A 24303-nucleotide genomic window follows, 5' to 3' on the forward strand; every position below is an offset into this window, starting at 1 on the left:
GGAGCCTGCGTGGGGCTGGCACAGAGCCCCCTCGTCCAGCCCCTGCCTCCGACAGCCACCGTACCCAGCTGTTTCCAAGGACAGCCGAGACGCGGTTCTTCCCACTGCTCCCATGCCTGCCGTCTGGGTTTCCCTTCTGGAAATTCAGGTTCTTAACCGCTGCTGGGGTTCGTCTTTTTGGTCCTGGGGGGCTGGCAAGTGGAGGCGACAGGGAGGATGTGAGCACTGGCACTTGTGTGATGCTGTGGTGTGCTTGGCCCAACACCAAAATGCCCCTGGCACGTGGGGAGAGGCAAACCCACGGCCACGAGCAGCGTGGAAGCAAAACCCGGGCGGTAGCACAGGCAAAGGAGAAAAATCCCAGGTGAGGGTGACTGATGCTGAGAGAGAGGAGCCGGGCAGACTTGAAATTGGTGCCGATGGATGCCTATGCTGTGCTTGTGCACATCCACGGGGTAACGGTGGTACTGCCCTCGTGGCTGTGCCAGTTGTGGTGCCGGGGTGCTGAGTGTCTCCAAGGGTGCTGAGCACCTTGAGCGGTGTGCAGACATCTGTCCTGGCTGGAGAGATGCGACTGCTGCGTTCGAGTAGGGCAGCCCCGTCGCACAGGTCGGGCTGGCCCTATAAGTCTCCATTAGGCAAATGGGATTTTAATGCCTTGCTCGGGGGCTGGGAGCAGCGGGGCTGCTCTCCTTGCCCGCCTGCCGAGCCGCAGAGCCCGCCGGCCGGTTGCTTTGTCCCAGCTGCTTGGTGGCAGCGTGGGACAGTGCCAGCCTTGTTACCAGGCTCCTGTCCGGCCGGGCTGCCTGCGGCGCGCTCGGTAGCTGCTTGCAAAGCCAGGGCTGCTGATTTCCAGATGCTTGCAGATGCTTTCTCCTCCACGGCACGGACAGATGGCTGCAGGCAGCTCACTAAGCGTATCCGTGTTTTACCACCTCTGAGCTGCGAGGCGGTAACAGATCTGCGCCTGTTCCTAGGCTAGAGCGGGTGGGAAACCTTGTAGGATCTCACCAGAGACTGCTCGGGATAACCTCTGTTAGGTCACGATTGCTGTGAGCGAGGAGGGGGGCTGGTACAGCCTGGTGGGGTGTTTCAAATGAGTTACTTCTGAAGAGTTTAAAACTCAGGGTCCGATTCTGCAAGCTCTAGGCCGGGAGATGTGCAGACACGGTGGGTTTCCTGTGCCCAACCGCTGCACCTGTGAGCGGGACCCCGAGCAAAACCCATCACAGCAGGGATGGAAAAGGCCCCCAAAAAAGGGAGGGCAGCAAGTTGGTGGTTTGAGATGGGCGGAGAGGACTGGAGGGAGGTGAGAGCGGATCTCCTGCCGTGGGTCTGCCTCGTGCCGGGGGTCTGGGTAGGGGCTGGGCGCACTGCCTGCCTGCTCCTGCTGCTCTTCCAGCTTCCCCCTTTCCCTGGGGCAAAACGATGGATATAGAGCCCCAAGTGCTGCAGCTCGGCCCCTCGCCCCGTGCAGCTGCTGCTCCAGATGCAGGCTGTGCTGGAGCTGGGTATTCACTAAGGACGCATCCTCCTTGCCAGGAGAAGGTCTGAGGAGCAGCCTGGGGGCTCGTGGGCGGTCTGTGGCGAGTGCACGCAGATGCTGTTTACACCAGTGCCGTGTTCGTCGTTCCCCTCTCGGTGGCCCTCCCTCGTTCTGCACTGGGTGCCGTTGAACTCGGCCCATCTCATCTCACTGCAGTTTGCGCTGTGTCCTTCCCCAAAAAACACGCTGCTCCATGGCAATAGCCCCACCATGAGTGCACACATCCCAGCCCTCCCCTCCCCTGTTCAGCACAGGATTATTCCCCTGCCTTGCTGCTTCTCCAAAGGCCACTTGCGAGGTGGATGGAGCTGGTGGGGTTCACCTTTAGCCATCCTCTCCTTCCCCTCTCTCCCTCCCTCCCTTGTTTGCTCGCCCAGCCTTATCTCGCTCCTGCGGATGCCGGTTTTGTTTTCTGCCTTTCCCTCTCCGCTCGGAGCACTGGAGAGCTCTCAGCTCTTTCAGGCCGGAGATAAGGGAAGCGAGCGGCCGCGTTCCCAGGCCGGCTGGATGCCGATGCGGAGGCGAGGCACGCGTGGCACGCCTGGGGCTGGGAGCTGGGAAGGGCAGGGGGCGGCGAGCCTGCTCCCCGCTGGCTTTTCTGACCAGGAGATAGCTGCAGCGACCAAGAGAGAGCTGTGGCATTGCTGGGGCTGCCGGAGCTTGGTGTGGAAAACCAAGGGGACAGCACCGGGAGACCTCGAGCCAGCCTGGCAGTGAGCCGGGGGCAAGCACCAACGCTGCGAGCAGGCTCCGGTGCTGCCCTCAGCCTGCCCAGAGCTCTGCTGTCCCCTTGCTGCTGGTGGGGAGCCGCCTGCCGGCTCTTTCTGGGGGCGGATTTATGGCAGGCAGCAAGCCCGGGCTTGTTTCAGGATGGGGAATCTGTGCAGAGCGATCCTGAAATCCTGGAGAGGTTACAGCTCCTTGTGCACAAGGGTGTTAGGAGGGAGGGGAGCACAGCCGAGGTGCCCCCCCTTTTTCCTGCCCTCCCTGCAGGCTGTGCCTCTGCCTGGTCCCTGTAAGGGCTCGGGGGGAGGCATTGGGGATGAGGGGAGCAAACCGGGGGTCCCCAAGGGTCCGTGTATTGGTGCTGTGCCTGGCCGGGCTGCTCGCCCTGCCTCGCTTCGGGGATGGGGGGGGGGGGCTTCAGCACATGCGGGAGAAACTCCCCCTAATTATCAGGAGTGATGAAAGCCTCTTAGGCAAGAAGTGACGAGGGAGAAGTGCCTGACCGTGGGAAGGAGAGAGACAGCACAGATGGCACCGTGCTGCCGAGCAGCCTGCTCCCGCGTGGGGAACAGGCCGTGGGGACAAATGGCTGCCCGGGGACAGCCCCGGCCCCTCCACGGGGCCTGACCTTGGAGCTCGGCCTGTCCTGCAGCAGGGCCGGGCCTGTGGCCCCTGGCTGGGGGGGTTAATTCTTTTTTTAATTCTTTTTGTTTAATTTTTTGTTTTTTTGGCCTCTAGGCTGTGCTCCCTGGGACGACAGGCCTTAGGTGCCGTGGGGCCAGAGGTGTGTGTGAGCGTACTTATGGTGGCTCTTTGAAAATCATCTCTGAAAATTATCGCTTTAAAAGCGACCCAGTTGGTTAGAAGCAGCCAGCAGGGAGTGAGTTAGGAGGTGGAGGTGTCCCGCATGGCACCGGGTGGCATGTAAGGGACTCGGGGCCTCTCTTCAGGACCCCAAAGGCCTCGTGGCTGCGAACCCCCCTGGCGTGCAGCAGCTCACCCCTGCTGCTTGTGTGCCTCTGCTGAATGGCCTCGGTGGTGGCTGCGCTTCCCCGAGGATTAACCCTGCTTTCTCTGCCCTGCTGCCTCCATGTCCCGCATTTACCTGCCCCCCAGGTTGTGCTTGAGCCCTTTAGGGCAAGGACCAGGGGTAGGAGCGGTCCTTTTGTGTCCCCCACGCCTCCCCCCCTGCACCTCCCTCCATCAAAGCAACCGGAGATAGGAGGCTACGGCTGTGCTTTTAAGTCAAATCTCTGCAGCTGAAATAAAATTGCATATATTTGCATAAGGAGCATCTCAATTAGCATATTTGTGGGTAAAGCTAAAAGGGCTGTTCATTTGGAAGTGAAAATGTGAGCGAAACATGGAAATGACTTCCAGCCCCCTTTACAAGCAGCTTAATTAAATATTTCCTTAGCGTGTGCGCATGGATTTAGGAAGCTATCGCTGTGGATGTAACAGGGTGTGAAGCCCCCCGGACGGGGAGCTGTGGCCCCACAAAGCCCCACGTGTGCCTGGGCACCCTGAGCTGTCCCCGCACCTTTGAAGGATGCAGGGACAGGGATTTGGGGTGCCCATCCCGGAGTTCCTATGCAGGAAGAGGGAGACATTTTGGGTGGGAGGCACGTGCACACGCTGCCGCAAAGGGCTGGGGACGAGGGGGCTGGGGAGCGGGTCACACACGGCGCATTGTGCGCGGCTGAAAGGCACCACAGTCCCGAGACGTTAATCTGACCCAACCTTTAGCCACTTCTCATTTTCTCCTCTCAATGAGCGTGCATTAAGCTGGCTCTTCCGCCCCCTCTCCCCGCAGCGGAGAGCCCTTGTTCTGCCTGCTCGTGCTAGAATTGCCTTTCATCACAGCAAAATCCAGCTCCCAAAGCTGCAGCGCGGCCCCTTCCCGGGCTGGTGGGGAGGGATGGGCTCAGCTCCACCAAGCAGGGGGAGCGTGGTGGGTGCTGGGGGAAGGATGAAGCGCCCCTTTGGTGTTGCTGAGCCTGGGTAGCAAAGCCCTGGGTGCACAGCTCTCTGCCATCCCTTGGGGTTGTGGGGAGAGGGGCCTTGAACCCCCTCCTTTACACACCGGCCGACCTCGTGGTGTTGTGTAGTCCCCATGCAGGATCGGCCCTGGTGCTGCCACGAGGTTTGGCCCCTGCTGCTGCCACCTAACGCTGCCTGCTTCGCTCTCTCCACAGCTGCCTGTCCTGCGTGAACGGCTCCTTCCCCTGCCACTGGTGCAAATACCGGCACATCTGCACCCACAACGCCGCCGACTGCTCCTTCCTGGAGGGGCGCGTCAAGCTCTCCGAGGTAAGGTGACCCACCTCTGCTCTCCTCTCCTTGTCCTGTCGTGACCCCTTGTCCTGCAGGGATGGGTTTAGCAGAGAAAAAGCGTTTTCCAAATCTTTCCCACCGCCTCATTTCCCACGCAGGCCGTGCCCGCGGTGCTGGGCTTGCCTGGGAAGCAAGGAGGGAGTTGTGGGAAGAGCTGGGGGGCTGCCTGCTGGCAGGGAGAGGCTGTACGAGCTGGGAAGTGTCATTGCAGAGGCTGCTTGGGAATCTGGGCTAAGTCAGAAAGCACTTTAGGCTGAGTGAAGTGAAAAACAAAGGCAGAGACGCTTAAGCATTTTCCTTTGATGTTTTTGAAGGGAGCAAGCTTGAATTGTCATTGCAGAACAACTTGTTTTCAGAGAGGGGAAGGTTTAAATCCGTAAAACAAAACATTTTGCTGCACCTCACGCCTTCTTCGTCTCTAATACTTTGCTAAGAAACATGTTACTTTGTGGGGGTTTATCCTGCACAGCATCTGTGCTGCCAGCCGGGGAAATCCATCACTCACGGGGCACCTACAGGAGGTCCCTGCCTCTGCAACCTGCCAGGGCGTTGCTGGCTCTTTGGGATAGATCTGGCGAGGTCTGGCAAGCAACCTGTGTCTCTGTGGGTCCCGAAGGGAGAGTTTTGGGGAGGACAGTCTCTCTTGACCCTGCCAAACCCAGAGGAATTGTCTCAGGTTGAGCCTACCTGGGTTTCCAGTCCTGCTGCCTGAGGCGTGCTGCTGGGAGCAGTGCGGCAGTGCCCTGCTGAACGGTTCGAATGGATGTTGGCCTGGGGAGAGCATTCACTGAATTGTCTCAGAGAAACTTCCCTCACCCTGGCTGTTTGGGCTCTGAGCTCCATCAGAGCTTGTGTCGTGGTGGCCGCCAAGCCAGGGCTGGTTCCTGGGAACAAAGAACAAAAGAGGCTTGTCTGAGGAGCCTCACAAGACTTCGCTGTCCTGGCTGGCACGAGAGCAAGCCTCCTGCTGAGTCCCTCCGCTTGGGAGGAGCAGCAGCCACATCTCTGAGTGGATCTCGTGTGATTTGTGCCTTATGATGTCTCCCTTCATCCTCGGTGAGAACCTGTGGGCTCCTGGGTCCCGTTCTGGATCGGGGTTGCTGTCCTCCGTGTCCCCGTGTTTCAGTGCTGGCCTTGAAGTTGGATGGGACCCCCTGTGGCCGAGGAGCCCTCAGCCATATTACTCATGTACTGTGTCGTTTTCCTTCCTGACCCTGCCTCTGTAGCTGCTCTGGGCTCCTCACAGGAACAGGTCAAGCTCCCAGCAGGGAACAATCAATTTTTCCCCTTCATCATGCCTGCCTCTTCCATTACTTGAGGAGCTCGAGCCCTCCAGGAGGGGACGGGAGAGCTGGGCCATTATTCAGCCAGTGCCTGGCCACCAGCAGCACAATTCCTCTTGTGCCGGGACCCGATGGATGGAGCAGCATCTTCACCCGTGCTGGGGCTAGCCCTGCGTGTCTTCTTCCCCATTCCCTGTGGAAAGCCAGGGTGCCTGGTCCTGCTGCCTCTGCGTGGAGCTGGTGTGTCTACAGGAGAAGATTTGGGCTTTGCAGTCTGCAAGCAGAGGTGCTTGGGTCTCTACTTGGGTGCTCCCTGCCCCTCTTTGGGCTTCAGGAGCGAAGGATGTGGGTGGCCTTCCAGAAGACGGTGGCATTACCTGCACAGGGCTGCGCTGGATCCAGCATCGTTCTTCTGGGCATGGAGCTGAGCAAAGCCTTCTCTCTGCCAAGCACATCTGGAGAGCTGGAAACCACCACTCTTGTGTGTGGGTGGGTGGGCTCGGCACTTGCCGTTTCTGCACAGCATCACGCGGACGTCGGAAAGGAGATGCCACTCGTGGAGCAGCCCCTTCTGTCCCCCTACCACTCTCCATCCATGCTCTGCTGTGTGCCCAGCCGTTCGCACTCGCTGTGACATGAGAGCAGTGGTGGCTTTCCGCCGTCCCTTCCATCCCAGGCAACCAAACTCCCAGTTTTTGGCACCTTCTCTTGCTTCCCTTGTGGTTTGATCCGAGTGCCAGGGGCTTGCATCACGCTCATCAGTGCTCGAGCGTGTCCCGCACGGCCTGCGTGATGCATGGGCCAGAAGGAGCCCAGCTCGGCGGCCCCACACAAAGGGGAATTGTGTAACACGAGAAGATTAGAAAAAGCTGTTTTCTCCCAGCTTGTGCCCTGAAGAAATCTGGCGAGGGATCAGCCTGTCCTCGAGGTTGCCTTCCCAGCCAGCTTCTGCAAACAGGATGCTCAGCGCCAGCGGTTCACAGCAGCTCTGGTGTGCACGGTGGGCAGTGCTGGCGCTCTTCCCCCGTCCCTTCAAAGCCAACACAGCTGGTAACACCCCCCGGTGTGCTGTCTTTGGGACACGGACACCTTTCCCAGGGGACTCGTGTCACTTCCAGGGCAAGCTGTCCCCCGGCAGACCTCTTGGTCACCCTGGGACCTGGAGCGGCGCCTGCCTTGAGGTCTGGCGAGCCTGGCTCAGCTCGTTTGCACTTTGGTGCGGCCTCAGCAGTTCCTGGCAGGGGTGGCCGGACACCCTCGGACCAGCCACATCTGTGGGCTGCCCGTCTGTGCTGAGATCCGAAATCCTGCCCCTGTCCCCGGCCGTGCAGCCCGGCGGTGGGCAGGGGTGACTTGGTGCCAGACCACGGCACCGCTGCACAAACCCACGGTGGACGTTCAGCCCGAGCCTTGCTGGGAGGATGTGTAACTCCCAGAGTTATTTTAAGCAGGATTTGGTCTGTCTGCAGTTCACTTGGTTTGAGCGTGGTGGGCACGGGTCAGGAAAGGCATGGAAATCTGTTAATAGTGCAGCTTAACTCAGTATCTGCTGGTTCCCACTGGCAGCGTCATTCATTTCTTTCCCAGGTGGGAAGGTGGGTGTTCTGCTGGGAAATGCAAACCCGCAGCACTGTCCTGGGCATGCCTGGGATGTTCCCCTGAAAGTCTGGGGTTACTGGGCTCTTTTGGGGTGTGGGCAGGAGCCACCAGGCATGTAAATCTGCCTGGGAACGGCAGCAGCAGGAAGGATGTCCCTGCCTGCTGGCTTCTGTGGCTTTGAACCCTCAGCTCTGCAGTCTTTGATTACTTCTCGTTCCCAGAGCTCTCGGTCCTCTGTGGCTTCCTCTGGGGTTGAAGGGGTGGGAAGGGATGATGAAGCAGCACGGGCTGCTCTTCACTTGTCCCTGCTTGCAGCGCCCGGTGGTGGCTGTGGGTGTGATCAGGGATTGAAGCCGAATTCTCCTTTCCCCAGCAGTCGCTCTCCTGAGACGTTCCCTGGTGTCTGCCCCATGTGGAGCAACCGCTGAGGGCGAAAGGCTTGTGACCTGCGGGGACCGAGCGCGTTTGCTGAGTCTCGTGGTTGTTCTTCTTCGTTCCCCTGGCTGATGGGAATGGCTGAGCCCAGGAGGACTTGGTGGGGGACCCCAAAAACCTCAGAGAAAGCTGTGCTTTGCTGGGAAGAGGTCCAGCCCTCCGGGTGCTCAGGCAGCTGGAGCAGAAGGGGGTGGTGGCGAGTGACTCATTCAGCCCCCGATTTAGCTCCTCGATGCCCTCTGCAGCTCCCAGGGCCACGCACGGAGGTGCCCTGAGCCTGCTCCCTTGGCCCCTGGGGACAAACACCCCCAAGGTGACCGTGCCCAGCTGTCCCCTGCTGTCCCCACGCGTCCCATCCATCTGCACCCCTCCTTAGCTGTCCTGCCTCGCTGCTGCAGCTGCTCCACGTGTGCCCAGCTCCTGGGAGTGTCCCCGTGGTGCCCCTCGTGTGCCCCGGGGCTGCTCCGTGACCAACCCTGGTCACCGGGGACTCGGGCAGGGGGAAGCCAGGGTCAGGGCCAGCCCCAGACTGCCCTCATCCTGCCCCTGCCGATGATACAGCCTTGCAGCTGGAGCCTGGAGCTGCCAGAGAAGCCCAAACCGCAGCTTTGCAGCGTGGCTCAGTCTCTTAGCTCTCCAAGCAAACTTGGGCACCCTTGTAACGTTCTCAACCAGCTGGAAAAACATCTTTAACGGGAGAAAATCTGCCTTGTGCAGCGCTTGGGAAGGCGGGGGGAGGGTGCCTTGCTTTCTGCTCATCCCATTGCTTTGTAGCTCCCTGATCCTGGAAGCAAGGGATGTGCAGAGAGGCCTGGTTTCTGCAGGACAGGGGAGCAGTGAGCATTTCCAAGGGATTTAAGTGACAGGCAGCACTGGGGCGAGTTCCGTCAGCTGCTTGGAGGGCTCGGAGGGGAAATGAGCTGTCCGAGTGCCCCCACCCCTCCTGCCACCCCGAGGGCTGGGCAGCGCTGCCCCAGCACCCACCAGCACCAGGTGCTTCCTGTTTTGGAGCCGGCTGAAATTTTTGCTGGATGAGACACTTGGCTTCTGCCGGCAGATGCAGAGCGAGTGACGTAGCGGGGGGACTCGGCTCCGGCTCAAAGCGCCGGGCAGCAAATCCGCCCCGCGTGCCTGCATCGGGGAGGGGGGGGGGGGGCGGCTGCGCCTGCCTCCTTCCCTGCATCTCCCCGGGGGTCTTGTGAGCAGCCGTGGTGGGCACGAGGGCGGGTGGAGGTACCCACCGCCCTGGTTGGACCTGGAGCAGCAGCGATGGAAAAATGAGGAGGTGGCGGTGTCGGAGAGCAAGCCGTCAGCTAATCCTCCCTGTGTGTCTACGTGCCCTGCGGGGAGGCTGGTGCCACCTGCGGCGTCCCCCTGCAATGCGGAGGGGGATCAGGCAGGGGTGTCTCCATCAGCGCCGCTGAGCCCGTCCTGAGCCGGGAGCCTGCGGACAGGCAGCGGGCATGTGGGGCCTTCCCGCTGCGAGCCCCGGGTGTTTCTGGAATCGAGGGCACCTTCAGCCCTGCTTGGCGGAGGATCAGTCGTGACAGGGAGGTGTCAGGGGCGGTGCTGAGGGTCCCTAGCCTGGCCCTGCTTTTGTTTTGTGTAGCATGTTCTGGGGACAAGTGGTTTTTCCCCTTAAAAATCATGCTTTTGGGGAATACAGGCTGGAGAGGAACAGGAAACTGGAAAAGGGAAGTGAGTTGGGGTTTTCTGACAATCCTTGCCAAGTGAAACAATTGCTTTTGATTTCTCTGCCACGTTTGATAGATTTATCTCAGCCTGCGGCTCTGCGGGGTCCAGCACAGTGCTGGTGGCAGCGGGAGGCACCTGGGCAGCCTCGGTCACACGTGGCTGCTTTTGGCATGGGCTGGACCTGCCCTGGGCCGCAGCACTTTCTGTTTTGGGACCAGCTCATTTTAACCCGTGTTATTCCCCATTGCCCCCGTTATTTAAAGCTGCCGCTTTGCGGAGTCGCTGCCGTAGGTGCGAGACCTCCGCCAGGCTCTGCAAGGCCGGCGTGGGATTGCATCAGGCTGTTGTTGCCGAAGTGGCATCCGTCGGGGATGCGGAGCTGTTTTTTTCTGCCTGAGCTCATTTATTTTTGCTCCCTCCTGCTCCCCTGTGCTTTGCGCACGCAGCTCGCGGCTCCCCCGGAGCAGCTGGGCGCCAGCGACTATTAAAAGCCGAGTGCTTCGCTTTGCCCTCCCGATGGCTCCTTCCCCGGGGAGCTGGGGACCATTCCCTGCCCTCGCCTTCCTCCCTGGGTCGGAGTCATCATCATCCCCTCGCTGGAAGCGCTGGTTTTTGGGCCCCCCCCCCCCCCCCCCCCCCCCCCGCAGTCAGGCTGGTTGGGGTGAGGCTGATTCGAGCTGGCCACGGTTCGAAACAGCAGCAAAACTCTCTGCAGGGTGATGTGTGGTGTTGCAGAGGGACGGAAGGGGAAAAGCCTTGTCTGTCCATTCACAGGGAAAGGGGAGTGGAGGCTGTGTGACGTCTGAGAGGGAAGCCTGGCGGCGTGTAGCCCAGCGGGTGTTTACTCTGAAACCTACTGACTGCAATGCCAGCGTCAAAGCCCGTCTTGTTACCAGCCATTTTGCCCCAAAACACCCAGTTCCCCACCGCAAGGCTCCTCTTCAGTCTCCTTTTCTGTGTTCAGGCCGGAGCAGCCGTGAGGAGCCAGTTTGGGGTTGGGTGCACACGGGGATTTGCTCGGGGTGCCAGTCGGGGCTTTCTGGCAGCACGCGGCCCTGCCTGGCCAAGGGGGGGGTCCCGCTGCTAGGGGAAGCCGTGCAGCTTTCCCACTTCATCTCTGCCCCTCTCTCTCCTTGCAGGACTGTCCCCAGATCCTGCCCTCCACCCAGATCTACATCCCGGTGGGCGTGGTGAAGCCCATCACCCTGACGGCCAAGAACCTGCCGCAGCCGCAGTCGGGGCAGCGCAACTACGAGTGCATCTTCCACATCCCCGGCAGCACCACCCGCGTCACCGCCCTGCGCTTCAACAGCACCAGCATCCAGTGCCAGAACACCTCGGTGAGTGATCCACGGCATTTCCCTGCCCCGTGCACGCCTCGTTGCCAGGCTGCTCCTTCGCGGCCCCGCGTGCTCCCTCTGGGGCAGCTGATGGAGATTTTGGGGGCTCCAGCGGGGAGCTCGCAGCCCTTGCTCTCCACTGCTCTGCTCCCAGGTGCGCGGGGAGGATGCTGCCTGCGGTTGTTCCATATGGGGTCCACACCCCTGCCACTGAGACCTGGGACCCGCCAGGCTTTAGGGGCACTTCCAGGGAAATTTGCTTTTGAAAGCTGAGGAAAGTTGCTTGGGCCAGGACCAGCTTTGCCTGCCCCTTTCCCTCTGCATCCCGGCTCGCTGGTGCATCGCTCGCTCCCTGCGGCTAGAGTTTGCTCCCTGATGCCTGCCCAGCTCGGTTGTTGTGTCCCCTAAGTTAGATGGGGTTTTGCAGCCCCTCAGTGAGCGGTGTGGGCATGCCCTGCTGCGTGGTGGTCCCGTGTGGGGAGCACCAAGCCCCTGAGCAAGCAGATCCGGGTTATTAATGGCTCTGCCCATGGGGAGGTGGCATTGCTCAGTGCCCCGCTGGGCTCCGCACCGACCTTTCCTCCTCTGCGTGGAGCCAGCCCCTCCCCTTCTCCCTCCGATTTAATCCCTTTAAAATTTGTTTTCCATCACTCACACTGTGAAAGCTCATTTGCAGCTTAACGCAGGCACCAATCCCCGCTCCCCTGGCCTTCGGGGGCATCGGTGACGTTTAGGAGCCATCGCAGGAGCCTCCCTAGGGTACAGCATTTGGGCATGAGGAACACCCTGAGCCCGCTGCCTCAGCCCCGCGCCCTGTGCTTTAACGCTGGGGGATGCTGGGGGCTCTCCTTCTGCCACACGCAGTTTGTTAGGAGCATCCTGAGCTGCAGCCTGGGAATTTTGTTGGTGGATCTGTGCTCAGCCAGGAGCTGGATGCACGGAGTGCAGCCGCCTTCTGTTGGGCTAACAGGGCTGGATGTTTGACCTGAAAATTGCCAGTTACGTCCCAAAAGCAGGGCGAAATGGCTGGAAAAAGGGGACAGCATCGTTGCAGGCTGCGTGCGCTCGGGATGGGCTGCAGCAGCTCTGCGGGGCTGAGGTCTCGGGCAGCAGGCTTTGTTTTCAGGCCTAGGGCAGCTTCACAGAAGGCAGAAAAAAAAGTTCTGGCTTGAAAGAAGCTGTCTTTCTTTCGGGGTCTGCTCGCCTGCTTTAATGTTTGAGGGCATTTAGCCAGGCTGCTTTATGGTGTGGGTGATTCAAATTCACACTTCTGTGAAACTCGTCTCCTCCCTGTCTTTTTTGCAGTCCATCTGGCTTGTCGATAGCGCTTCGTGCGTCGCGCGCAGTCACCCAGCGGTGACCCGCCGGAGCGGGTGGCCCGGGGGGCTCCCTCGCCTCCAGGCTGGGAAGCCCTGCAGGTTTCTGCCCTTTGGGATCCGTTTGTCAGGCCGGGCTTTGGGTCTTGCGTGGCGTGGAGGACACTGGTGAGCAGAGGAATAGCGGGGCGATGCTGTCCTCCCCGCGTGGAAGTGAGAAATGGATGTCCTCGATTCGGGGAGGCATTTAGGCGTGCTTTGTTTCCCTGAGTTCAATGGGTCCTAAACAAGAGGTTAATTACGTTGCTGAATTAGGGATGCTTTCCTGAATTGCGGATGAATGGAGGGGATAATAAGTCAAGTCCACTTAAAACTCTTTGTCTTTTGTTTGGTTTTAGTGCTTGTCAAACTCCAATGACTTTTTAGCACTTTGAAGAAAGGACATCTTTGTTAAATATTCAACAGTCCATTCATTAAGGTTTGAGTGTCGACTATAAACATCATTTGAGGCACCCGATAGATCTTCAGCAGTCTCCAGCAGTCTCAAGGGAGACCGGGCTTGGTGTTCCCCATACATCTCAGGTCAAAAAGTGAGCAGAAAAACCCCTTTTGTGCCTCCTCACTGCAGTCTTTTTCTCCTCTTCAAAAAGAAAGCAACCCTAAGGGTTTTCTGCATGCACTGCAAAGAAGCAAAAAAAAGAAAAACCCAACTAAGAAAATAAATTCTTCAGCAGTAAACTAGTTTTTTTGTTAATTGGCTGCTTTAAATCTTCTGGAGGCAGGCGCTTTCAAGTTTGCTTTCTTGCAGCGGAGGATGGGAAAAAGGCCACCTATCCCTCAGTCTGTGCGGATAATGCCGCCGAATTTCACTTTCCAGGCAGCCCTCACCTCTGCCCGTTCTTTCTGCCATCCCTAAGCAGGCCTCATCCTTCCAATTGTTGCAGAAAATGAACAGTTTCACTGGTGGAAGAGCACCTGAGCTGAGAATCCGTGCTACTGCCTGTAAGAGGCATTCAGTTGACTTCATGAAATTTAGCCTTGGCGCTGGCAAAACGACTAGAGGTGTTCTCCCTGGCAGGGATTTACCTTCCTGAGGACGTTCCTCGTAAGGCTGGGGTAGCCCAAGAGCTGCTCTTTCCCTTTAAAAGTAAAAATAGGAAGGAACCCTGCTCTCCTTTTGGAGAGTATCAGAGTTTGCTGTCTGGGCGCTTTCAGTTAAGCCTCACGCCTCACTTATTTCCCTTCCCCTTTGACAGAAGCCCCACTTGGCGGTGAGCAGCTGGGGCACCCCCAGATCTCCCTTTCGGCTCCTTCCTCGCAATCCCCCCGGCACGTGCCACACGCTCAGCTGCGGCTCCCGCTGTCACCCCCGTGTCACCCCGGTGTCACCCCCTGGCGCAGGCACGGGTCGGGACCTTCGTCCTGAAGCGGCGTGGGGTGCACGGAGCGACCTCGCTGTCCTTGTCCCTGTGACAAAATGACACGGCCCTGCAAAGCTTCTGCCACGTGCCTGCAATGAGTGATGGGAGGACGCGTAAGGGGGCGAGGAGCGAGCTGGTTCCTGCATGCGAGTGGTGCCCAGCTCCGGGCACGGACACCAGGAAGGCAGGCAAGACCATGCAGATTCATGCTTTCTGCGTGTTTTTTACCATGAGGGAGCCCAGGCGTTGGCCTGCTTTATTCCCAGGCTCTTGGGTTCTCGCGTACACATTGACGAATTTGGGGCAGGACAAATCCGGGGGCAGCAACTTGCGTGCGATGGGAAGGGAAGGGAGGAGACGGATGCAGAAGGAGCAAAAGGAGATCCAGAACCAGAGGGCGAGCGTTCCCGTCAAGTTGTGCTGTTGTGCGGATGACGGTATTTTCCTGGGCCAAGGGTGTATTTATAGAGGCACATAAATCACACACATGCCCCGTTCGAGCACCACGCACCTCTCCAACGTGTGTATCTCTAATTAACCAGCCGTGGAGAGAGAGGAGCAGGATTGGAGCCCACAACCCCAGAACCGTTCGCCGACAAAGCCGCGCTCTCTGTCCTAGCGGTGCCTACATTTATCTTTCCTGCAGCAGTGTTTAAAGTGAAAAGGGAGTATCAGGAGAGTTTGATAGGATCCAATTAAATTCCAGCAGATAAAATAATGATGAATTGCAGTTGAGCCCTGGCGAGACGCGATGTACATTACTGCCGTCCCCGTAGTGCGGGGAAGGAGTTGAGGTCATCAACTACAGAAAAATAGGACACAGCTGCAGCCGAGCCGCTCCTCCAGAAACGCAGCCCAGGGGGATGGTGCCTGCGAGAGGGAGGGGGGGACCTCGGGGAGGGGGGGAGTGAAGGAAGATTCGGATGCATGGGTTTGCTCACATAGCTCGCAGGGGGCAGGGGAACAACCCTTCCGATGCACGATGCCTTTCTCGGGAAGTGGTGTCCCTGCCCCCGCATTTTGGGTGCAGCCTTTCTGGCTGTGGCTCCCCAGGGGTACCCCCGTGGAGCTCCCCAAGGGGAGCCGAGCAGCTTTCGCTGCCCATTTCCGCCAGCAGGGCTCTTACCAGGGCCAAACACGAGAGATTTATGGGGAGGTGGCACCAGCGTGCCATGCCCGTGGGTATCCCCTGCCCGGGGTGCACGGTGGGGATGGGGCGAGCATGGGAAGCAGGGCTCAGGAGGTTGCAGAGCTTACTTAGGAAGATGCCTGAGCTAAGTTACGGGCGAAGAGCCTTGAGAAGGGCTTGGCGAGGAGTCCCCTTGCCTGAGTCACCTCCCTGCAGAAGAACACCATGCTGGGAACAGCTGCGTCCAGGCTGGCGCGGCCCCCGTCAGCCCTTCCACGCGTGTCTTGGTTCCTCCAGGGGCACCGAAACGCTGCCCTGGGCTAGGTGAGGGGCCACGATGCCCCGTCTGTGCCACCGCCTCCCTCGGTGACATGTATTCCCCCGTCCCCTTCTGCGGGTGGTGCCGTGGCACGCGAGCCTGCTTTTCTCTCTCTGCTCCATCCCTTTACTCTCCGGGCTGTGCCTGCTGTATTTTGGCTCCCAGAGCAAGCTGCCCTCGCCCACAGCTCATCCCGGGCACGCAGCGTGCTCCCGGGCACGTTGGTGCCGCAGAACGTGGTGGCACAGCGCAGGTACGTCTGCCACAGCTCATCCCAGCCTCCCCTCCCACAGCCGGTCCTAGACCGCCGGCAGCCGCGGCGATTGATTAACCGGGGAGTTAATAACAGCTAAGTGCTTAATGGATGTTCAGCCGTGTGTTAGCTGGAAGCGGGGAGGAGCCGCTGTGACAGGGCCTGCCGGCTGTCCTCGGGCGCTCGTTTGGATCCTGTGGGATGGGAGAGCCTTGTAAATGTCCCCTGGGGGATCTGCAGCAGGTGTCCCGCCAGCGCAGGGGGCTCGGGCGGTGTCGAAGGGCCGGTGGCACTAACGAGGGTGAAGAATTGGAAGAGGCTGCACGGGGCTGAACTTGGTACGGCAGAGGTTTCCTGGGTAGCCAAGAGAGCGCTGGAGCCGTCGGGTAGCCTCTTGCCAAGCCCGAAAGCAAACATCGCAGTGCGTAAGAGGGTTAACGTGCGGGAGGGTACGAAGAGGCACAGGGGAGCGAGAGCAGGAGGGAGGTTTTGGCCGTGCCGCTAGCACGTGGCCCAAGCCCTGGCTGCTTTCCCTGCCGCCGCCTTCCCTCGCTCCCCACCCTGTCCGCGGGACTGGGGAGGCTGTCTGTGCCCTGCTTTCTTTGCGTGACCTTCCCGGGCTTCAGGTGTGCCTCTGGAGCGGCCCCAAAGCCGGCTGGGCCCCCGGGCGGGGAGTCACGGGGAGCTGGGGCGAGCGCCAGGCTGGCCGGAGGAGAGCTGTGAAAGCAGCCCTCATTCAGCGGGGAGCGAACCTTCTGAACGTGTCCTTCACAATAAGAGGTGCTTTGGAAATCAGAGACACACCTGGCAGACCCTGGCTTCCTAGGAGGTGGAAATCGGAGCCCCCGTGGCTGCAGCTCCTGCCAGCACCCAGATGAGCCGTGGCTCCAGCATCCGATACGGACGGGTGGCGGCATCCAAGCCGTGGGCCCGCTGCCCGTCTCCGTAGGGCAGGTGAAATGCTGCTGACGGCGACAGGAACGCTGAGGACACGGTTTTCATCGTCAGCCGTGTTCCCTCAGCCGTCCCCTGCTGTGGCTGCCCGCTGGGGCAGTGACCCCTGCTCCCTCCTGCCACTTGCCTCTGCGCAGCGCCTGCTTGAGCAGCGACCCACTGCCGCCCCAAACTCAGCATGCTCAGCTCAGGGGAGCCCCGGCCGTGCCCAGATGGACAGCAGCTCTTGTGCAAGCCTTCTGTGCAAACCTGTTGCTGTCTCGGGACCGGTGCACGAAGAGTTAACGCTCTCCCTCCCACTCCTCCTATTCTTCTTCCTCCACCCTCCAACCCACCTCCCAGAAGAACTAATTTCCAAAAGCAGCCGGGGCAGAGACATGCAAATAAGTGTTTTGGACAGCTGCAGGCTGGATGCCTTCCCGAGATGCCAGGGCCCCAAATGAGACATGTCAGAGTACAAATTGAAAATGCCAATTTCACTTACGCTGCCACGTGGCTCGTCACGGCAAAATCCTGCTCCAGCGCCGCCGCCGCCCTCCCCAGCACGTGCGCGCCCGTGCTGCCAGGGGACAGGGGACGGCCGCCTCTCGCCGCCCTGGGTCTGCCTAGCTCCGTCCTGCCGGGACACCCTTAGCCTCTGCATGGTCAAATGCGTGGGTATGGGATAGAGGAGGGTGAGTTTGGGTTCCCAACCCAGTTCTGGTGATGGAGATGTGGCTGAGAGGTGCTGAATGGTGGAGATGTGGCTGCAGCACCGCTGCGTCTGGGAGCAGCCCATGATGGAGCTGTCCCTGGGGAGGGCAGGCGGTGGTGGAGCAGTTGAGTTTGCAGTTGGATGTTTTGTGCCTTAAAACCTCTGTGTGCGGGTGCCCTTGGCAGCCTTGCTCCCCAGGAGGAGCGTGTTTTTGGGGGCTTCCAGCTTGCCCTTTGGTGGAATGGCCCCTTGGGTGTAGGGCCGTCGGCCAAAAGCTGTGGGTGCGCAGCGCGGGACCAGAGGTGGCTTCTGGTTTGTGCCTGGTGGGGTCGGGGGGGAGGCCAGGATATGGGATTATGGAGGCTGGGGTGCGCAGGGGAGGCCAGGGGTAGCCCCGGGCTTGCTGGAGGTGGCACAGCCGTGTCCAGCCTGCAGCCGGGTCCCCGCCTGGGCGAGCTGCTGCCCGCGTGTCCATGGCTCCCTAACAAACTCCAGCAACCCATGAATCATTCATTTAATCTCTCCTGACACGCCTGTCATTTTCTCCAGAGAGGAGCGGGGAATCTCTTGCCGAAGGAGGTCATTAGCTGTCAGGGACGGTTCCGACTGCCTTCCTGTCTCCGTATCGATTAAACCTCTCCGCCTGTGTGCTGGGGCTGTGCGGGGAATATTGATGGGGCTGCCGGGGCTGCGGCTCGGCTGGCGAAGAGGGGGAGAGAGGCTTTGGGTGGGAGGAGGCGCCGGGCTGGGAGCTGTTATCTGCTGGCGTGCTCGCGCTCACCCAGGCTTGACGGAGCAGCGGAGGTGGGGACGTCCCAGCTGGGCGCTGGAGCCTGAGTTTGGGCATCGTGCACCAGGCCCCGGGGACCTGGGAGGTCGGATCCTGCTCCATCACGTCCCTGTGCGGGGAATCGGGGTGGCGGTGCTGGTCCCGAGGAGGTGGGGCAGGGCACAGCCCCCTCGCAGCACTCGTGTTTCTGGTGCGGGGAGGTGCACGTGTGCTCCAGGCACGCTGGCTAAACGTTTCCGCCTCTCCCAGCAGTGGATTCGGACCTTTGGGTTAACGGGATTTTGGTCTGTTTAGAAACCCTCTGTTTTGCTCCTTTATTTTTTTGGCAGTCCAGCCAGCTGGTTTGCCTGTGCTGTGTCCGATGCTTTGTGCAGTCTGTTAGACCTCTCCCTTCTCCATCCCTCTCCTTGCGGTCGAGGGGCGGCCTCCCGGTGGCGGTGCCCCGCACCTCCCGGCGTGTGTCACCCCGCCGGTAACGGCCTCTGCCTCCCTCTGTCCCCTCCTGCAGTACTTCTACGAAGGGAACGACATCAGCGACCTGCCGGTCAACTTGTCCGTGGTCTGGAACGGGAATTTTGTCATCGACAACCCCCAGAACATCCAAGGTGAGTGAGGGATGGGACCGAGGTGGGAAAACAGCCCCGTGCGCCCCCGGCCCCCATCCCACCTGGCTCCCTGCACCGGCGAGGCAGCGATGCTCCCAGCCACATCCCCCAGCAGGCGCCCTCCTCCCTGGAGCCCTGTGCCCCCATACTGGGGCTGGGGGGGGGCCATGCTGACCCCCGTGCCCTTCATACTGTTGCAGCCCACCTGTACAAGTGCTCGGCCTTGCGGGAGAGCTGCGGGCTGTGCCTCAAGGCCGACCCGCGCTTCGAGTGCGGCTGGTGCGTGTCGGAGAAGCGCTGCTCGCTGCGGCAGCACTGCCTGGCCCCCGAGAGCAGCTGGATGCACGCCAGCAGCGGCAACAGCCGCTGCACCGACCCCAAGATCACCAAGGTACGCGGGGACGGGGTGGGAGTGGGGACAGAGCTCTCCGGTGGCACGTCAGAGCGGCTGGGGGTTGGCTTTTGGGCCCGTCTCTGAGGTTCCCCCTGTTCCTCCTGCGTGTGGATGGAGGATCCGGGGAAAGCCGTGGATCTGGGCTGCTCCTCGCCTTGTCGCCGGGGCCAGCAGTTCATCGTCCCCCCCTCTCTGGCAGCTCTTATGGCCCTCGTTCAGTCAGATTGCGAGCATTAATGTTAACATGTCTGTAGGGCCGGGTTCCAGGCGCGTCAGGAGGGCTCGGCGGGTAATTCCGCGTGCTGCGTTCCGCTTACCCACGGCTCGCGGGGCAGGCAGGCACTGCCGGTGTTAATTACTGCAGTCTTAGCACCGTTATCTGATCTGTTTGGGTTTCTGTGTCTTATCTGATAGAAGCTGGAAAGGAGAGGGGGCTTTCCTCCCGCAGGTCCGGGGGGCTGCAGGGTAGGGAGAGGGGGCTGCCTGCGGGTCCCTTCCTTTTGGGAATGGGGCTGAATCCCAGCGCCTGCATCGAGCCTGGGCAGCCCGGTCCCAGCTCGGGTTAATAGGGCTTCTGGAAATCACCTCGCGGGCTGCTCGTTGCTGCTGCCGTCCTGCCGATGGGGCTCCCTGTGACAGCTCCAGCCCCGAGGTGTCCCGGGGTGCCCCTGAGGGTGGCTGGGGCTGTGAGCTGCAAGCATCCTCACGCACACCGCAGCTTCCAAGCAGCAGCTGGTGGCTGGCCTCGGTCTCGGGCTCTCCAGCCCTGCATCGTTACCCAGTTTTGCACTAATTGCAGATGGGGCATAAATGGGTCTGTTAGCAGGTGGGCTTGACCTTGGTGCCGCTCCGGGGCTGATGCGAGCTGGCGGTCGGTGCAGATGCGTGCGGCTGTTGGCGTGGTGCTCCTCCCGCAGCCTCCTGCTGCTGCTTTCCACAGCCCTGTCCTGGTTGTGGGCAGGGAGCAGCCGGGCCAGCACAGGGTGTGAGGAAATGGGAGTCCTACAGAGATTTCGGAAGGACCTGGAGCCTGTCTCCAGCACAGTGCAGGAGAGCAGCTGTATTCACAGCTGGTGGAGCTGGGCTGGGAGATGACCATAGTTCTTTACCCATGGTCTTGCCCATCACTTGGTGAGGGGAAGAAGCAGCCCTACAAACCTGCCTGGTGCTGGCTGTCACCCGCAGAGTGATGTCCTTTCCCAGGGCCATCCGCTGCCCCGGCTCCCCGTGTCCATGCTGCAGCTGCCCAAGCTGGGAGTGAGCAACTCGTGCCCGCTGGAGCCATTTACCTGTTGATTTAAAAGGACCCTGTGAAACCAATTAGCAGAAGAGCGGTGCTGTTTGTGGGGCTGGGGGTTCGGAGGTGGAGGGGGGCACTTGGGGCAGGCTCTGCCCTCCTTGCCAGCGCCCCGCTCCCACGCGGCTTGTTTAGCTGTGACCTTCCTGTGCTGCGCAGCCAGCGGGGTCATCCCTTTCCCGGGCTCGTTTCTCCCCAAACGCGTGGCCCTTGTCAGGTTTGCCGCAGAGAAAGAGGAATCTAACACGCCGGAGCAGCTTTTAACACTCGTTTAGGAATACCAAACAAACAGCCGCTCTTCGCCAGCTGCCCTGGTGGAGCTCGGCGGAGGGGGAAGAGCAAATCTGATCGCTGGCTGCAGCTGCTGTGCTGAGCCCTGATCCCGGGCTTTCACAGGGGGCTCTGCTGGCTTTAGGCAAACCGCAGCGCCCCAAAGCCCAGGAGGGTTTTGCCGCCGTGTAAACCGGGAGATGTGGGTGCCTCGGGTTTCCTGTGTGCCCCAGGGTGCTGGTGCTAGCTCCGCCACTGCCCTGGGACATGTCCCCGTGCTGGGCTTTGTGCAGAGCAGCATTTGGCCGTGCTGAAGGTGAGGAGCCTCGTGCAAATGTGGAGGCGAAGGTGGTTAACCCCAGAAGCGATCACTGCAGCTGAGCCGTGCAGAAGTGACCCCTGGCTCTGTGCTGCCCATCGGGACAGGGGATGTGGATGATGGCCGCTGCCGCACGCTTCCTTCCCTCCGCTCGTCCGCCTTCCCTCGCTGCGGGGCTGCATCCAGGAGCGAGCTGTGTGCGAGGAGCAGGAGCATCCAGCTGGCACTGGCCCTGGGCTTGCAGCTGCCCGGAGCTGCCAGGAATGCAGCGAGCTGGTGCGTGCTCACTTGTCGCGTGAGCGCAGCCGTAGGGCGAGGCTGGCCAGGTGCTGGCCTGAGCGCAAGAGGAGAGATCTCCCCGTGCTCAGGGAGACCTCCGGCAGAGCTGGAGGACAGCGTGAGCAGAGAGGGCATCACCTCCCTCCAAAGGGTCCCTTCTCTTCGATCAAGATGCACCTTCCTCCTGGACCGACCCAGCCTGCATTCGTCTCTTCCTCACCTCCTGCTTGCAGCTGCTTTTTCCCTGCTCCCTCTCCATCTCCGTGCCACCAGCCCCATCTCCCATCCCAGCCCGGGCACACGCAGCCCTGCCATTAATTCTGCTTAGCGCTGCAGGTGTGCGCTGGGCCCCGGGGCCAGCGAGCGCTGGTGTAAAATCGCCCGTAATTGCCTCGTTGGAGGCAGCGGTGGGCCCGCGCCTCTCCGTTCATCCGTCATCCCGCTGCCTCTTGTCAGGCCACACCTGTCCGCTTTATTGGGAATCATCCTGGTAAATGAGGCGCGGCGCGGGGCGGAGGCTCTCCAGCAGCCAGCCAGCCTTGGCACGGGGTTTGCTGGCAGAGAGAAGCCCGACGGCGGCGAGCAGGACCTGTGTTCCCCCTTCTGCCCCCCGCCTGCTGCGTGGTGAAGGAGGAGAGGGCTCCCCGCAGGGCCACCGCTGGCTCTGCCGCTCCAGCGGGGACATGGTGGGGATGGTTTCTCCTTTGGGGACATCTTGGGACCCTCATCCGCATGTATGAGAGACCTGCCCAAAGGCAAATCCACGTGTGTCTGTGCGGTTTGGCTTGGTTGGAGACACGTTGGTGCTACCCCGTCTCCTTCCTGTCCCTGTCCTTGTCACCTGTGGGGTGGCTCCATCTGCAGCAGGGTGTCCAGGTCCCAGCCCGCTGCATCTGGCACCTCCTCCCTTGTTCCTTGGCGGCTGTGTGAACACGGCTGTCGTTTGGGAAGTCTTTCCTGCAGATGCTCTGGTGTTAGCACAGCTCATCTGCTCCTTGCTGTGCATCCCGGTGCCCCGCGACTGCAGCCGGTGGCGCCTGCCGGCTCCGGTCCCTCGGCTGACATGCTGTGCTGTCCCCTAGCTGTCACCTGAGACGGGCCCCAGGCAAGGAGGGACCCGCCTGACCATCACCGGGGAGAACCTGGGCCTCAAGTTTGAAGACGTGCGCTGGGGAGTTCGAGTGGGCAAAGTGATGTGCGTCCCCATCGAGAGCGAGTACATCAGCGCTGAGCAGTAAGTGCCTGCCGAGGGCTGGGCGCGCTCCGGGTCACCTCGGTGCACGGGGGATGGGGGTCTTGGGGTGCCCGTGCCCACAGGAAACGTGGCACTGCCAGAGAGACAAGGATCTGCTGGACACGGTTGCTCTGGGCTGTGGCGAGGAGCCTGAAGATGCTGGGGGAGCTCTCCTCGGGTCTGGCAGTAACCAACGGCCACCGCCGTGGTTTCTTAGTGACCCCGTTGGCATCTGGGACCTTTGCGTGGTGCCAGAGTGGTCCTGTTTTTGAGGCTGGTCTTCCCCTGCAGCACACAGGGAGTGTCTCAGTGCCAGGGCACTGGAGGCTTCTTCCCCATGTCTTTTAGGATCGTGTGTGAAATCGGCGATGCCAGCCCGAGCAAGGTCCACGACGCGCGGGTGGAGGTGTGCATCCAGGACTGCTCCCCCAGCTACCGCGCCACCTCGCCCAAGAGCTTCACCTTCGTGGTAAGGGCTGGCATCGTCCCCCGTGCTGGGGACAGGGCTGGCACTGTGTGTGGGTGGCTGCTGTGGGATGGAGGCAGTGCTGGGTGTTTGGGGGCTGCCTCTGAGCTGACTGTTAGAAAACTGGCCCCGGTTCCCCTGGGGATGCTCTGGGCAGGAGTCGGGTCGTGCTGGTTGCGTTTCTCCACGGCTGTCCCTGCAGTCCTGCTGGCACCGTCTGCCCCTGACGCCGTGCCCCATCCCTGCCCCATGGGTCCATCTCCTTTGGGGCAAGCTGCGTCCCTGCTCGGGGCTGCTTTGAGGCCCGGTTTTGGAGCTGGCCCTTGAGCTCCCGGGGCTGTTCCTTTCCCTCGGCAGACGCCCACCTTCTCCCGAGTGATCCCCGCCCGGGGCCCTCTCTCCGGCGGCACCTGGATCGCCATCGAAGGAAGCCACCTGAATGCTGGCAGCAACGTCACCGTCACCATCGGGGGACGGCCCTGTGCCTTCTCATGGTGAGGGGGCACGCAGGGTGGAGGGGGACAGGAGGTGGGAGCTCCAGAGGCAGCGGGACCCCCAGGCAGAGCAGCCACATCCCGCGGGTGCCTGGAGGAGCCTCTCCCTCCGAAACCTCTTTGTGTCAGAGGCTCCAGGAAGAGCCCAAAGAACAGGGATTTTTCTCTAAAAGCACAAAGCCCTGAGGCATGAAGTGGATAATTTTTAGATTAGGGATGATAATGGAGCGGCTCTTTAAATATTTTCCTGCGGTAATTACTGGTTATCAGCCCTAATCGCTGCTGTTTGCAGCAGCCGCGCAATGGGAACGCTCAGGAGCTGCTCAGCCTTTCCCGGCTGCCTTTTGTTTCATTTCTTGAGTTTATTTTACTCTCCTCCCTCCGTTTCCCTCCCGGCACTTTCACAAGGGACAGGGCATTGGGGGAGGGGCCTGGGCACCCCTGGGTGCCATCGGCTCCCGCCTTCGTGGTGCCCAACTCTTGCCACATTTCTGCCCCAGGAGAAGCGCCCGCGAGATCCGCTGCAGGACGCCCCCCGGGCACACCCCCGGCGGGTCCCCCATCCTCATCAACATCAACCGGGCAGAGCTGAGCAACCCGGAGGTGAAGTACAACTACACGGAGGACCCCACTATCCAAAAGATTGATCCCGAGTGGAGCATCAACAGGTGAGAGGTGCCCGCGGGGAGCCTGCAGGGAGGCGGTGGGATGTGGGGAGGGCTCTGCTCTGCACGGATCCCCGCTCCTGTCGGGTGTTTCTCGGCGCTGCCGCAATATCCACCGGGCCGTGCTCCAGAGGTGCGACGAGAGGAGCGCGAGGAATGGCTTGGCACCGGGTGCCTGCGAGCTCCTGGCCCGCAGCGCTCAGCCTGGCAGGGGGCAAGAGCAGAGAGCGCTTCGGATCTGCTTAATTTCAGCTTGACATTTGGTGGCAGCGAATAAAATTAAAGTATTTCCCATCGGGGGATTTTTGAAATGTTTACATATTTTTCTAAAAGGTTTGAATTGGCTGGAGAGGAGGCGAAGGAATCCATTAAGCGCTTGCGCCGAGGGAAAGCTTCCCCAGGGTGCTGATGAGGCACGAGCTCCCCAGGGGCATGGCCGAGCTCTC

At 60.7% G+C, this 24303-nt stretch overlaps 1 protein-coding gene across 5 annotated transcripts in view; it reads left to right on the plus strand.

Moving 5' to 3' along the window:
• Nucleotides 1-24303, plus strand: part of PLXNA1 (plexin A1) — a 109245-nt gene that overhangs the window by 52806 nt on the left and 32136 nt on the right. For all 5 annotated transcript variants that reach the window (XM_040568860.1, XM_040568863.1, XM_040568862.1 and 2 more), the window contains exons 9-16: nucleotides 4468-4582; nucleotides 10758-10958; nucleotides 18343-18439; nucleotides 18640-18830; nucleotides 22081-22232; nucleotides 22581-22701; nucleotides 23056-23192; nucleotides 23693-23860. In XM_040568860.1, coding sequence (XP_040424794.1) covers nucleotides 4468-4582; nucleotides 10758-10958; nucleotides 18343-18439; nucleotides 18640-18830; nucleotides 22081-22232; nucleotides 22581-22701; nucleotides 23056-23192; nucleotides 23693-23860 — 1182 coding nt within the window. The remainder of the gene's footprint in view (nucleotides 1-4467; nucleotides 4583-10757; nucleotides 10959-18342; nucleotides 18440-18639; nucleotides 18831-22080; nucleotides 22233-22580; nucleotides 22702-23055; nucleotides 23193-23692; nucleotides 23861-24303) is intronic.

Source organism: Cygnus olor, chromosome 10 (assembly GCF_009769625.2).
Source record: "Cygnus olor isolate bCygOlo1 chromosome 10, bCygOlo1.pri.v2, whole genome shotgun sequence".
NCBI lineage: Eukaryota > Metazoa > Chordata > Aves > Anseriformes > Anatidae > Cygnus > Cygnus olor.